This window comes from Pseudorca crassidens, chromosome 7 (assembly GCF_039906515.1).
Source record: "Pseudorca crassidens isolate mPseCra1 chromosome 7, mPseCra1.hap1, whole genome shotgun sequence".
Taxonomy (NCBI): domain Eukaryota; kingdom Metazoa; phylum Chordata; class Mammalia; order Artiodactyla; family Delphinidae; genus Pseudorca; species Pseudorca crassidens.
Window position 1 is genome coordinate 50008132 of NC_090302.1, and position 14967 is coordinate 50023098.

Here is a 14967-nt window from a genome sequence, read left to right on the forward strand (position 1 = left end):
CTGTTGCGAGGGTGACATGAGACTGTCAAGCCCCCAGCATAGTACCCGGAGCCCAGGCGGTACCCGACAGGGACAGCCAGCTTCACAGTGTACAGCCTCTTTGTTTAGCTCCTCACTGCCACTTTATCCCATATCCTGACCTAAACTAGTCCCCACGTGGCATGGTGATCATCTGAAATATAATTAAATCTGCACTCTTCTGTTGCAAACTCTTCCATCATATCTCACTGTTAGAAAAATCCAGCCTGAGGCTCCTCTCACCTCTCCCCTCGCTCGGGGCTGCAGTTACCGTGGTCCTTGCACTGGCCGTTCCCTCTGCCTGGAACACTCTTCCCTGACCCTCAAAGTCAAGTCCAGTTCCAATGTCATTTCCTCAAAGAAGCCCTCTCTAATGGCCCCATCCTCCTTAGCACTAATCCTCAATCTGTAACCACTTTACTGACTTATTGCTCGTGACCCCACGAGAAGGCAGCTCAGGGAAGCCAAGCACTGACTGAATGGATGAAGGATGCATTGCTATCCACGGGGCTTGGGTGCTTTTGAGATTAAGCTGCTTTGGTGGCCTGCCCGGACCTGACCCCCTGGCCACCACTGTTGCAAGTTCCAAACCCATTGTAAGGTAAGGCCTGGCCACCTAAGCATAAACAAATGTTGCACAGTGAGCCCGGAAGTCCAAGGTAAACACTTTTATTCTCAGTTCTGCCTTAGCTGTCTCTAGTTTTGCAAGCATGAATAAATGGAATCAACAAGAATCCTCTCCCTAAATGTCTTTCAATAAAATGTGTCACCAAACAAGTTTCCTGTCTTTCCTAAAGAGAGTGTGATTTGAAAGTGACCTCACATGAGCCTTGATCATCGCAGTATATCAGGGTTAATCATCCTGCTTCCGTGCCAGTTCCACTCTCACTTGGCAGCAAATAAACAGCCGCCCCGCAGATCTGCCCTTCCAGCCAGGTAAAGAACTCAGTGAGGAGGGGAGCCGCGAGGGGCGCGGCGGGCACAGAATCCTGAGCCGCTTCCGCCCACAGCAGGGCAGACCCGGGCAGAGAAGGAGATGCGGCTTCATTCACGGCCTCCAACTCTGCGCGTCCAAAAGCCAAATGGGTCCGGAATAACTCGTCATTCCTCCTCGAGTGCCCTTGGCCGGCAGAAAGGGGAGCCAAAGAACGGGAATAAATGTTCTCCAGAGCGCCCCCCTTTCTGAGGAGTACCCAGAGGGGGACCCCTACTCCCAGCCAAGAAACTACAGGGTTAGGAAGGGGATCCATCCCCTCAGAGGCCCTGGGTGCCTTCCAGGGCCCATCTTTCTTCCTGCTCCTCAGAAGCCCAGGCCCCGCAGCTTCACAGGACAGTCTCTCGGATGACGCCAATGAGGCTGTGTGGCCTCTCAGCCTCCGCTCGCCGGGGCCTCCTCTCGGCTCTCGGCCTCCCCGCGGGGACAAAGGTGCTCAGGTCTCCGCAACTCCGCAGGTGCAGCAGGCCAGGCTGTCTCCTCGAGGGCAGCACGAGGGCCCTGGAAGTGCTGGGCTGCATCGGGCCCATGATCTTTGGGAGAATAAACAGGGTGACAAAGAGATTAAGCTTCACCAGATGTGGTCCTCAGACCTGCCTCCTACATTTATCCATGTAATATTTAGTTTAGTCGCCTTGGGAAAGAAAAAAGGGTGTTTTCCCAAGGTGGAACCCACTTGGAATTCCAGAGAGTCTCTTAACATGTTGCCTCTTTTCTGAAGTTCCTAAGAAATACCCCAAATTTTCTGTTGTTTCAGCTGTAGACCTACCATGCTTAACTCTTTGTCTGTTGCAATCTCCTGCTTTATATTTAACGTTCTTCTCATCACTTTTTCCCCAACTTCCCTGTGGTCTAAGCCACTGATTCTCACTGGGTCTGCACATCACGAGAGGGGAGGGGAGCCTGTCAGAAAAGTAGATTCCCTGCTCCCCCCTAGCAATTCTGACATGGGAATCTGGAACGGGGCTTGGGCATCTGTATTTTTAACAAGAACTCAGGTGATCCCAATATACTTGAAAATTGTAAAACCATCGGTCTGCTTAAGTTTATAAAATGTCAGCTAAAACTAATGATGCTTCTAATTGATCTGATAACTCTTCAATTAAGAAAAAACATGAAAACAACATAAAAACTAGGCCAATTTATTTGTAAAAGCTGTTAAGAATGTTTCTACTGCTACATCTATTTTGCAATGCAGCACATTTTAAATATTAAAATTGTAAAACATTTTAAAACTTTAAATATATCATATAACAGCAAAAATGGGCAATCCCCGATCCAACTGAGATTGATAAGAGGAGAACTGCTGTGTACATACAGTTTTTAAAATTACACAGTCGTGTCTGTATGACCTATATTGCTGTTAGCATGTTGGGAAAAACTCAAGTGATTTACTACCATCTAACATCACAGAACGATCATTGGGATGTCTTTTTGTTTAGTTTCCACCATTCTGAGATTTTAAGGTCATTAAAAGGTTAATCCCCCCAAAAGATGGGACATCAAATTTTTCTAACACTCTGTTATTATATTTGTCTTTAAGGCTGTTTTTGTTTCCTGAGTAAGAAGAAAATTCCAACATTCATAGATGTCTACTGTTATTACATGGTAAGTTAGGACAAGTGGTTTGGATATTGGTAAAAAATTAAAATGGATATAAAAACACATCCCAATAATACTAGAGAAGGTGAAAATGTGCAAAGCTGGGTAGAGTCAGAAATAAAAGCTCCCTTGCCCTTGTCCCTGCCTCCTTCTGTCTGGGGGATGGTGTGGCATTATGATACCTCACCACTGGTATCCAGTTCTGGAAGCCCCGGCAGATGGCCCAGAGTCTACTGCAACAATCCCTGTACCTGAATTTTGATCCAGTCTGTGCACAAAGACCTCGCAAACATTTATAGCGATAGCATCTGTTGAACCATAAGTGCTTGTTCTCTTTCCCCAAAGCTACTTTCCATCAAGCAAGACTTTGCAGAAGGTCCAGACCCACAGCTCTGCAGATGCTCCAGCTCTTACCTCACCAGAACTTGGCAGCTCCAAATACTTGCTTCTGTTTTTCAGGCAATTGGGGTGAACAGAGGGAAGGAGGCAGGGAATGACATCTGGAGGAGACCAGGGACATGTGCGTGTAAATCTCTCTCCTACACAGGCTACCAACTGGAGCCTGACCTAGGACTACTGGTTGACCACTTTTTTAGAAAGCAAACAACAAAAGGGCCCATGGTTCATGGACCTCTTCACACGAGTAATCAGACTGTTCTGCTCCCCACAGTCCCCTGAGGGATGGGACAGAATCTGGCTTCTGGCTTCTGTAAGAAGAGGTCAGCAGGTGGGAAGGGGAACAGAAAGGAAAGTGAGGTGGGGATTTGTTCAATCTGCCTGAAAAACGTACCTAGGATCCAGTATCTGGCAATGACCCTGAGAATCAGGCCAACTCCACTCAAGAAGTATTTGATGGGCACGTAAAACCCACAGGCACAGCCGAGTAACACCCGTGAGCCACTGCGCACTGAGGTCTCCAACGGCCACCCCACAGACACGGAGCTACAGAGCAAACACCCAAAAGGTAAACGCTGCTTTTGAAAGAGGTGGGTGAGGAAAGCTGCGACCCATTCCCACTTCTCGTCAGAGGGAAATTCCATTCACTCAGAGATACGGGTGTAGAGACCACCTAGTCCAACACTTCACTTTAAAGACGAGAAACCTGACACGCAAGTGGAATATTTACGTGCCCGGCTTTATCTTTTCACAGGCTACTTGTTTGGGGATTGCCGTGTGTTTTTTAATAAATGGAAGGGAAAAGGTGTTCGTTCCTTTAAGTCTATCAGCTTAGGTAATCTTGCCAAACATTTCATGGGAACGTAAATGGCTCCCAGAATCATGCCAGTATTAAAATTCACATATGTCCATCATGGTTGAAGGGCTGAAAAAACATGCCAGATCAAGGGAAACGTTCAACTTAGGAAATGGAATGTTAAATGTACTCCACGCTGCCCATAGCCCTTGCTTTCATCCCTGAGCTGCTCCCTTTTCTTTTTCCAAGCATGCTTCCATATCTCGGAAAAATCGGTTTCTCTTCTCTTGGGCCAAGAAGGCTGTGGCAAAGTCACATGTGAAAAGAAAGCACGCAACTTCCTCCTCTCCTTCCCCACACCTCCTAACCCCATTCCCCTTGATATAGTGACCATGGACTTTCTGTGCCTTCGACAGGAAACCAGAGAAGCCGCTTCAGCTGCTATGGAAACAAGTCATCGGATTCATGCCTGATATTAATAATAAAACTACCTGTTCTAGAAAACTGGCACTTGTGATGGCTTCCTCCATGTACTCCTCATCGGACTTCAAAACAGATTTAATGTTTTCTACAAGTTCATGGATGTCCGGGGTCATGCTGCAGGAGGACTGCTCCAGGAACCTCGCCACCAGCAACTTGGTGTCCATGTAAGATTTGTAATCTATTAAAGACCTTGGTCTGCATCTCGAAGCCCGGGATCTCAACCCTCTTCTCAAGGTCACCGCAGCCAGGTCTGGTCTTCCCTCAGTCTGAGTCGCGGCTTCACAGCTGAGCACGGGGACAGCTGTGGGCAGAGACAAACAACACGCACCTTTTGGCCAAGCCCCGTGAACACACATCTGTACTTGAAACAGCACAAACCACGAAATTCCATGTGGAAAACATGTGACAAATGCTGACGGCCATGCACATCTTGCTTTTCCTCTTGCAGGAGGAAAAAAAAGAAAAAAAAACCCTAACACCTACGACACGAGCTTACTCCTTGGAAGTGTAATTTCAATAGGACACGTCCCCCAAATATTTTATTGTGCCACATAAAACGCAACCATCAAGGTAAAGAGAGATGACAGAGAAGAGCATCCAGAATGCAAATCATGATGGAGCAATGGATTCATGGGGGTGATCACCAATACATAGGGATGGTTTGGGCAGGCAGAAAAAACACAGTTGACTGATGGAAGAATGTTCTGGGGAGAGGATGAAGAAGCCACAGGAAGAGAGGAACTGAGGAGAGACGAGACTTGTGGCATGAATGGAATGCTCTGCTCACACTGACTGTACCTTTGTCCTAAACATCCTCAGGGGCACTGTACTGACTTATAGTATCGACGTCACACCATGGCTGGGAGGCGGCGCTAGGGCTGACTATTACAGAAAGAGAAATCTAGTGCAGAAAAAGTACACGTCATTCTGGAAGTCAACAGAGGGCCTGGGAAATCCACCACAGGCTAATTTCCACAACTACTACTTCAGCAAGGGTATAAGGACTGGCAGAACATTACTGCACTGGCAGATGGGTAAAGTGAAATCAGGCCTGGTCTCCACATGTTCATAAGCCAGCCAGCAGCCTTCAGGGTACACGACACTGGAGATTTCAGTCTGTGAAGGTCTGACAAGCAGGAATTTAGATATTCAAGGAAGAAGGGAGGCGGGGGGTGGGAAAACAGGTGGAGGAAGGGGAGCATTCCTTTTCCTCTGGAGAAAGGCAGGCATGAGGAGTTCTAAACAGGGGTTGGCAGCCGTCTTCCTCGGCTGCCACGTGCACATCACAGAGAACCTGACTCTTCGCGGAACACTCACTACAGACACTCATGTGTGAGGACAGAGTCAGGGACTCCACTGTCGCTTGAAGGCGACCTGGTCCCTTCCACAGCAGAGGACTCCAACGGGTAAACACGTGTCATCCTTGCCCCTGCAGCGCTGCAGAAGGGGAGCGGGTTCTGGAAAGATCTCGTTAAGCTGTGTAGACAGCCAAGTTCCTGTGGAAGCTGCAGGTGGCCATCCCGAGTCCTCAGCTTGCCAGGTGGGGCAGAGAACCCCACGGTGAAGACAGGTCCGGGGAGCTGAGGGGCCAGAGGGCGCTCAGTCCCGGGCAGGACTCCTCCCCGCTCAGAAGCCGCTGGAGAGACAAGAGGAGTGTTCCCTCTGGCTCCCACACGGTCAGTCCAGAGCTGTAGCAAACAACACAGGCTGTCAGGCGGACAGAATACAACTAGGAGGTGACGTGGGGCCCGGGACAGAGCAGGACCAGAGGGTCTGCAAAGCTGTATTTGCACAGAGCTTGAAGACAGCATAGGCAACTTGTTAGGACAAGTCACCGAAAGAAGCCTGTGCTGGTGGGATTACAGACTTTCATTTTCTTCCTTTATTTCCTCTATTTTTTTACAATTCTCTACAAGGAAGAGGTATTTGAAGATGTTCAGGCAGTCATATATCCAGAAAAGAAGATTCAATGTTATTTTCAGTTAAAAAAATTTTTTAATTAAAAAAATTTAAAATTTAAAATTATTCAAATAACATCTATACACAAACAAACTCAAAACAGAAAGGGAGAGAGATGGAGTGTGAGAGCTTCGCTCTATCCAAAGTTCTTAAAGCAAGGTCAGATTTAAATAATTCAATCTACTCATGCACAGTAAAAAGATAACTAGTGTTGAATTTCAGAAGAGGGTGGTAAAAAATACACCCCTTTGACTTTTTCCTGGAGAGAGAATGTTCTCTCCCACAGGACTGGGAGCATCTAGGAATCAGAACTAGGTTTGCACTGTCTTCTTCGTGTGGTACCCAGCACAGTATCACGTGCAACCAAACGCTTCTGATGACAGTGACTTGACAAGAAAAATTCTTAGCAGCCTTAAAAGACATGGTAGATGTCTACCCTTAACGTGCATGCAGAATACCTGATTTTCCCAAGACCTGTCAGCCCCCCTCCAAGCTCTCTCTTGAACCCCAGGGCCTTGGGTGGCCAGAGCCACTCGGCACCTATAGGCGAACAAGCACAGTGCCCTGCGAAGAACTTGGGAAATGACATCACCTCTCTCTGCAGAATGATGAAGCACAGGGTCACTCTTGGATCTCGTCCTCGGGGGCTGAAGAGCTCTCCGGTTCCTCGCCGGACACAGCTGGCTGGAGCTGGGAGTTGAAATGGCTGCGCCTTCTTCTCTAGGTGTGTTAGGACTGTCCCCACCTGATTTTTTTTTTTTTTTTTTTTAAAGAGGAGAAACAGAAATCATTTCTGTTCAGCTGGCACCTTCAACATGCTGGGCAGGAAACACCTGTGAGCCCAAACTTTCTGGGACAAGGGTAATACAGTTCATAATATTTGCTTAGGCTGTGGGCCCAGTAAGTTTTTATCTTGCAGCACCGTGAGAAATGCTGCCTCCTCAAACTACCCCTCCACACCTAAAACAAACGAACAAAAAGCTCTAAATCCAGGAGCAGAAAAAGAAGCCATGCTAAAATGCCTAAAGGTGCTTGGCGTCTTCTCCAGTGGAGCAGCCTCGTGCAGCATCGGAAAGGTCCTAGCCGTTTTACCCTTTCTGACAACTCAGGCTGACCTTGATTAGGTGGAAGGTGATGGGGGTACAGGCGGGGTGGCTGCCCTGGGGCTGCAGGCCAAATGCAAGCAGAGGGTGTGTCTACGGGCTAGGTTGGGAAACTCCCGGAAAGCCAAGTTAAAGAGCCAGTGGCCACTAAATGAATCAAAGCACTCTGGAACTGGATGACTGCTGTTCAGGAAAATAAAGTCCCATCACTTGTGAGCCTGACTCGTGGTTTGGGAAACTTTTTTAAGAAATGTAAGAATTAAAAACATACTTAGGAAACAGAACCCTGCTGCATAATTCTACTTAAGACGGAAGGTGAACAGAGCAGAAATCCATTCTAAATGGCGCTGCTGAAAAATTACCTCCACCTAAAATAGCTGAAAGTTGATCCATTATTTATCACCATTTGCAATTTTGTCCTGTGGACAGTTCTCTGGGCCATTTAAAACCTCTCCAAAGAGAGAAAGCAGTAACAATGTTCCCTTAGGTTACAAGGATAACTGTAAACGGACTCTAGTATTTAATGCAGGATTGCAAATCAGCATTCAGTACCTGTGAAGGTAGTATGACCTGGGTCCTTAGTTATAAATCAGCAAATCACTCTGCAATAGGTAAAACTCTTTTTGTCTCTTTACAAGAGCTTATCTTATTTTAACAGGAGAAAAAAAATCTTAGATCAGAAAACACAGGAAAACCAAATTAAACTCTGTAATCCATTTCTGAAAAGTCTGGTTATTCATAAAAGATTCTAAAGAGATCTTTATTTCTGTTCACATATTATTTCCTACTTGTAAGCCCTAAGAGTTGATAATATTTTTATACCCAGAAAAAAGGATATAGCTTGAACCATTTGCTCCAAGAATATTTGACCTCCAACAAAATATCGTACAGATGATTATTTTACCATTTTTAGTCTACTGAATCATGAGTTTGGGCAGCAAGAATGTATTTATTACCTTGAATCACTGGCATGCAGATCGGTTCCAAAGGGCTGGTGGCAGCTCCTGATCCTTCTGGCATTTGGAACGAAGATCCCTGCAACACAGGAAAACAGAGCGTTGTCTGTTGATATTCAGCTCAGCCATCATCTGGACTGGAGTGAACTTGAAAAGATCTACAGGGCATGGTCCCTTCCCCACCCTGCTCTCTGTGTGGCTGCTTTTCCTACTTGCCGTCAATGTACCAAAGAGAAACTCTATGGACAGTACCTGCTGCTGGTCCGTCTGGCTCACCACAGCTTCATAGGGAGGCGGGGGGTCCAGAGGACAGAACACTTCCACGCCTTTGATTCGCGCTCCGTAGATATGTGGCAGTGGTATAACATCAGCCCCGACCATCCTAGGAAGAGCATCCTGGCATCAGGAAGCATGTTCTGGCCATCTGATGGTCGTGTCTCCAGCATACTGGCCTTCACCTCTAGAGGGTTATCCACTGACAATGGGGAAAATCACTCACCGCTCCACGCTACAACCTCCTGGTCCAGGAGCAGGGGAATAACCTAAGCTGCTCTTGGACGGAGTGCCCAGAATTCTTAGGCAAGTGACAACATAGAAAATGCAATACCATCATTCCTTTTAAATTTACTAGTCAAAGAGCAAGCAACAATCCATAAGAGGCAGAAAGCGAATTAGTGGTTGCACAGGGGCTTGGGGAACGGGGGGGACGGGGAGTGACTGCTTAATGGGTACGGGGTCTCCTTGGAGGTGAGGAAAATGCTTTAGAACTAGACGGAAGTGATGGTTGCACCATATTGTGAATGTACTAAATGCCACTGAATTATACACTTTCAAAAGATTAATTTCATGTTATGTGAATTTTACCTCAATAAAAAACAAACAAACAAACAAAGGATTCAGGGAAACTCAATTATTTGTTACATTAGTACATGACAAAAGTTTCTTGCCCGGGTTTCCCTCACGTCTGATTCATGGTAGAAACTCACTATTTGTTAAATAAATGTTTGAAATAATGAGCACATTTTTCAAAAAAAAAGTGAACAACATCACAGCTCAGAGACAAAGCAGCAATGCTGCAGGAGGAATCACAGAGTGCCTCTTCCTAAAGGTGGTCGTTCAACAAACACTGATGGAGCGCTTGCTGTAGCTGTTGGCCTGTGGGTGAGAGACCTCTGATAGCAAAAAATAAAAACAAAAAAACCCACAAGATTTTCCGCCAGCATTCACAGAAGGTTACACACACACACAAATTATCTAGATAACAAAGAACCTAAATTTGAAAACGACAGTTAAAAATACATGAAAGTTTGTACCTTAGGACAAAACTTCCAGTTATAAAATACATGCAGATAAGTCCTGGGGATGTAATACACGGCATGGTGACTATGGTTAATAATACTGCATGGTGTATTTGAAAGTTGTTAAGAGAGTAGGTCGTAAAAGTTCTCATCACAAGAAAAAATAAAACTTGTAACTATATGTAGTGATGGGTTAACTAGATTTATTGTGGTGATCATTTTACAATATATACAAGTGTTAAATCATTACTTGTTTACCTGTAACTAATACAATGTTATATGTCAATTATATCACAACTTTAAAAATACACAGAAGACAAAAACAACTGTACTCAGGCCATGAAGTGTTGGGGAATGAAAAAAAAGATAATAGCAAAAGTTTAACATTTGTTCTTGAAATGCAAAAATGGACACAAACTAAAGGAGATTGATGAAAAGACAAATTCTGGGGCCAGCTGCCTACAAGGGACTGCTTTTGTTTTGTTTTGTTTTTGAAAGGTGCTCTCTGCATTTACGGTTGTTCCATTTGTGCCCATTTACAAAAATGCAATTGGTGGAAGAAAAAAATTGAAAAAGATGTGATATTCTGTCTTCCTAACAATAAAACTTCTGGAGTTCTGGGATTTAGAAGGATGAGACTCCTACAGCCTGAATGAAAAAGTGAGAAAGTGCTCCCCTTTTTTCCTGCATCTTTATTCAAAAACAAGACTCTCAGCTCGTGCTTGACCTGAGAGGAAAGGAGAAGGTCACGTGCTGACACCCCAGGCAGGGATGTGTGCAGGCTCAGCACATCTGAGGAGAGGCACCTGCAGGAATGGTCCCTCCCTAGCCCGGCTGGGAGGGGTCCTGGTAAAGTCATCAAGAAAGGGATATTCTTCTCCCTTAGAGGAGGACTTGCCCACGGGTTTCACGCCAACTCTCCATTCCAGCTGAAGCTGTTTAAGAACTATAAACACCAAGTGACTCCAGGAATACAGACCCTTCGTGGACCTGACTTTGAAGACTTTCCTGACCAATGAACAAGGCAACTTGTTTTACTCACTGAGACCTATGCACTCCTTCCTTCGGCTCCAGAGGGCCAACTTTAATCCTTAATTAGCATAATCCTGTGAGCATCTTTCCGGCACTTACAATCCCCCCTCAGTCAACTCCCCATGCGTTTCTTCACTGTGGTGTCCTTGCCTGGAAAGTTCATCCCCCAGCTTTGCTTGTTAGCTCTGGTGCTATATATTTCATATTCCCAACCCAGTGGCTACCTATATGTTCCTATAGAAGAGAGAGGGCTTGCTTAGGACCAAGAAGTGGAAGGAACGGGCTTCACTTTAGATCCTAAACTACTACAGAATCTCTTCAAGAAGGAAAACTGGGGGGGAGAAAGGGGGTACACTTTATCTAAATTGGCTGAAAAATGAATGGCTTCTATGGTGGTTATTACAATGACCAGCAAAGCCTCATTTAGATGGAAGATGCTGCTAGAGTTGATGTAGCAGGAAAGTTCCTTTCCTACTAAGCAACTTTTCCTTATTTGTACCACTTTTGGGTAAATAAGGATCCATGGAGGGAAATAGGTCTGTTTGCTACAGGTTTTGTTCGTGATCCCTTATGGTACTCAACCCAGCTATAGAGCAGAATCACCCAGGAGGGTTCCTAAACTGGGCATGGCCTAGGCCTTACCTCTAGAAACTCTGCCCTAGTTGCCTGTGGTGGGGCCCAGGTGTCTGTATGCTGTCAGTGCTCCCAGGTGGTTCCAAGGCACAGCCAGGACTGAGACCACTGCTAAGCAAAATGGATTATGGTGGTTGAAATCAAAACCCTGTTATAGCTGGGAAAGGTGATCAAACTTTTACTGAAAATGAGTGTCTTTAGAAAACTGTTGCCTGATAAGGTAGGGGTAAGATTAAGGGCTAAATGTTTCTTAAGAGTAAGAAACATGCCAAGAACATCTGAAACCATGCAACTAACAATGGTAGAGCACGGTCTAAAGCTTTTGCCTGTAGAAAGATTTTTTTAGCCCATTATCTCATAATAATCCTCTCAGGAGTCACATGACAAGGCAGGTGAATGAGGAAACTGAGGCTCAGAAATGGTAAGAGATCCACCCAAGGTGACCCTTTTAAGAGACTCCAGAGCCTGGGCTTATTCAAATTCATCCCAAAGTCTCCAGGAAACCTTCGCTGGTTCATGCTCATGAGACCTCAAGATGAACAGGAAACCCGAACAGATCATGCAAAATACGTTCTGCTTTGATGCTACAAATAGGCCCTGAGAACTTATCCGAGGCTGATGGAGCAACTAATATGACCTTGACCAGAGAACGATCCTCCTCTGTGTGCTGAGAGAGCTTGGCCCTTCCACGGGGCACATGTTGGTAGGGGTGTGGGAGTGGGGAGTGAGGCAGGGTCGCCCAGCCCAAAGCTGAGCACAGAGTCAAGCCTAGGCACAGCCCAGCTCCACTTGAGTTTGGGTTTTGAAGTTCATTTGGAAAGGAAATGGTTGGGCCTTGTTGCTTTCACCTTTAAGAAATGCCCGGGTCAACCTGGCTCCCATGCGCTCATCTTCAGTTTTCTCTAGCAGGTAACATCCCCACAGTATAACCAGGTCCACATTCACGAATTAGGTTGGAGACTTTCCTTTTTGACTCCTGGCTCAAGCCAATTTCTGAGACTGGGGGACTCCCTGGAGTAGAGGAGATGGGGTACACAGCCCCCTCCAGTACTTACAAATTGATTCACAAAGTAGATAACCATCTTTGGATAGAAGCCTTGACTGCAATCAGGCTTCTACTTATGAGAGTAACTTGAGAAGCCCTTTTTCAAGGAGATACCAATGCATGAAATGGTTGTATTTATAGAAGTTAAATAAATAAAGCTCTTCTGAGAGGTCCTAATACCTTACAGGAAAACAGGAACGTGTATTACGTGAAAACTCTTAACATAACTGATTGTGGAAATATTAATGATAAACATCTGTTAATATTCTTGCCTGCCTGCTTATAAGAAAGAAAATTATCAATTGGGGTTAAACAGCTAGTGTCTATGATGTTGATTTATACTGAGAATCTAGCAAAGTCAGTCAAATTTAAAAATATCTCTGATAGAATATGTATCTAAAGGTGAATAAATTTAGCCATTTAAAAAAGGAGAGTGGGCAAGGGGCAGTGGGGGAGACAGGGGCATGGGATTAAGAGACACAAACCACTATGTATAAAATAGATAAGCAACACAAAATATTGTACAGCACAGGGAAATACAGCCATTGTTTTGTAATAACTTTAAATGGAATATGACTATAAAAATATTGAATCACTATGCTGTACACCTGAAACTAATACAATATTGTAAATCAACTACAATTTTTAAAATATACATAAAATGTTAAAAAAAAAAAAAGTGGCTGCATTCAGATATTGTAGAATTTTAGAAAATGAGGCTATTTGCCCATTGGAGATATGAGCTAGTGCTCCAGATATATACTTCAGGCCAAGCATTCTTGTTCTCTCAAGGGTGCTCTGCATAACCCCCTCCCCCACGTTCCTCTGGGAAGTTCTGGTTGGTAGAGCCCTTGATGACAAGCTCGTCTGTCTTCTTCCAGCTCAGACTTGGCCAGGGGCTGGCTCAGAGCTCAGAGGGGCAAATCCAGGGTTGCACCCAGATCCTCAAAGACCCACAGTGATAAGCATGACTGTGGAGGTGCAGAGAAGAGAAAGGAAAGAGGGAAGAAGGCCGGGGGATCCCACAGGTCAGCACTACTTCTAAACCCACATGACTTACTTTCCCTTTCTGCCACAGCATGAAATTAAATGTCTGCTGCCTCCTCTTAGGTCAACCAAGTGCTCACCCGCAACCTCGGAGAGCCAAGGAACTCTTCTTGAAGAGGGCATTTCTCTCCCCAACCATGAAGTAACAGGCACTTTTACTGTCCTTCAATGTGCACTCTGCAGACAGCCTGAGATTGGGCTATGTTTTTAGCAAACGTGTCCTATGGTACACAAAGAATATGTGTTTTGTTGCTGTGTCCCTCTGGCCTCTGTAATTCTTGGCTCATTTCCTAAACGACCAGCGAAGCCATCCTGGCCCCTGAAGCTTCGAAATTCCAGCCCACCAGTCCCTGTACAAGAGGGAGGCTGAGCTGTCCCCCAGGCCATCTGTCCAGCCAGCTGATGTCCTTTCCAGCTTTGCGGTCATCTCTTATTTCCGCCGAGGTGGGTGGGCAGGGGAGGGGCTCGAGTGGGGTTTAGATACGAGCCTGAGGGACAAGTCAGGAAGATAACCCATTGAAAAGAACATTAACAGTGTCTGGGTGGGAGCCCACTGGTGAGCTCTTTCAAAATGACATGTGGCTGCCCTGAGCACTAGAAAATGGATTTCCAAAAACCCCAAGCCTGACATCAAATTTGTCTGACAACTCTCCACGTGTACCTCAGGGTTAAAAAGTAGAAATTCCAAGCCCTCTCAACAGCAAGGGAAAGACACTAGTCTTTCTTGTAGAATTCAGAGATTTGTTGTTTAGAAGTTTAAATGTAGGGTTTCAGTTTAAATGTAGGGTTGTTTTAGCCTTTAAATTCGGAGTAAGATCATCACTTCATCCTGGAAGCCAACCCTGACCAGCTGACTCTTCCTTCAAGCTCTCTGCAGCCCACTCACCAGTCTAGGTTAGGAAGTCCTCCTCTTGCACTCAAAATCTCCCTTTTGAGTACTACTGTGATCCTTTCAACACTCATTTTTAATGACCTAGACTGTGAGCTCCTTGATAGGGGTAGGAAGTTGGTATAACTCATTTTGAATTCCAATAACCCAGCACAGTAACTAGTAAGCAGCAGAGGATGGAGTAAATGTTTGTTGAATGAATAAATGAAGTCATTCTTTAGAATGGTACAATTCTAGAAGTGGCTAACAACCAAATGAATGCATGCAGCACTTCATCCTACAAATAATGATTTCTGAGATTTAAGAAACAGACGATCAAATTTCGAGCTAGAATTTGAAAAGGAGAATAAACACGGTATCTATTTTTTTTCTAGACCAAGGAGATGTAATTAATAATTAACCTTTTTTTAATGGCTGGGAAGAAGTTCATGATTTGAGGACCTGCTGATGGTTTACAATGAATATCGATTTGGCCCGACTGAGAGCGTTTCCAGGGCAACAGCAGTTTTCAATCATGTCAAATTACAGCAGTTATCTCACTGGGTGTCAGTTTTCCTAAGAAGCTAATTGAAATTGAAAAACTATATCCTTAGGTCAAGGTTTGACTTTTCTTTGGTTTCATGCAATTTGTCAGACCAAAAAAGAGAGAGAAAACCCGGACGATCCTGGAAAATAATACAATGTCTAGATTTTGGAGAGAAGTCAGAGCCCGTGCT

General features: G+C 45.1%; 1 protein-coding gene across 3 annotated transcripts in view; it reads right to left on the reverse strand.

Annotated features, from left to right (window-relative positions):
• Positions 1 to 671: 671 nt before the first annotated feature.
• The window catches only part of ENTREP1 (endosomal transmembrane epsin interactor 1), a 60650-nt gene continuing 46354 nt past the window's right edge, over positions 672 to 14967 (reverse strand). For 2 of the 3 annotated variants that reach the window (XM_067744217.1, XM_067744216.1), the window contains 5 exons: positions 8560 to 8689; positions 8308 to 8386; positions 6841 to 6993; positions 4298 to 4590; positions 672 to 1545 (listed from right to left, as the gene is read on the reverse strand). In XM_067744217.1, coding sequence (XP_067600318.1) covers positions 1342 to 1545; positions 4298 to 4590; positions 6841 to 6993; positions 8308 to 8386; positions 8560 to 8689 — 859 coding nt within the window. In that variant the 3' untranslated portion in view covers positions 672 to 1341. Of the gene's footprint in view, positions 1546 to 3028; positions 3115 to 4297; positions 4591 to 6840; positions 6994 to 8307; positions 8387 to 8559; positions 8690 to 14967 lie in introns of all 3 variants that reach the window. The other variant, XM_067744218.1, reaches the window with a different exon arrangement.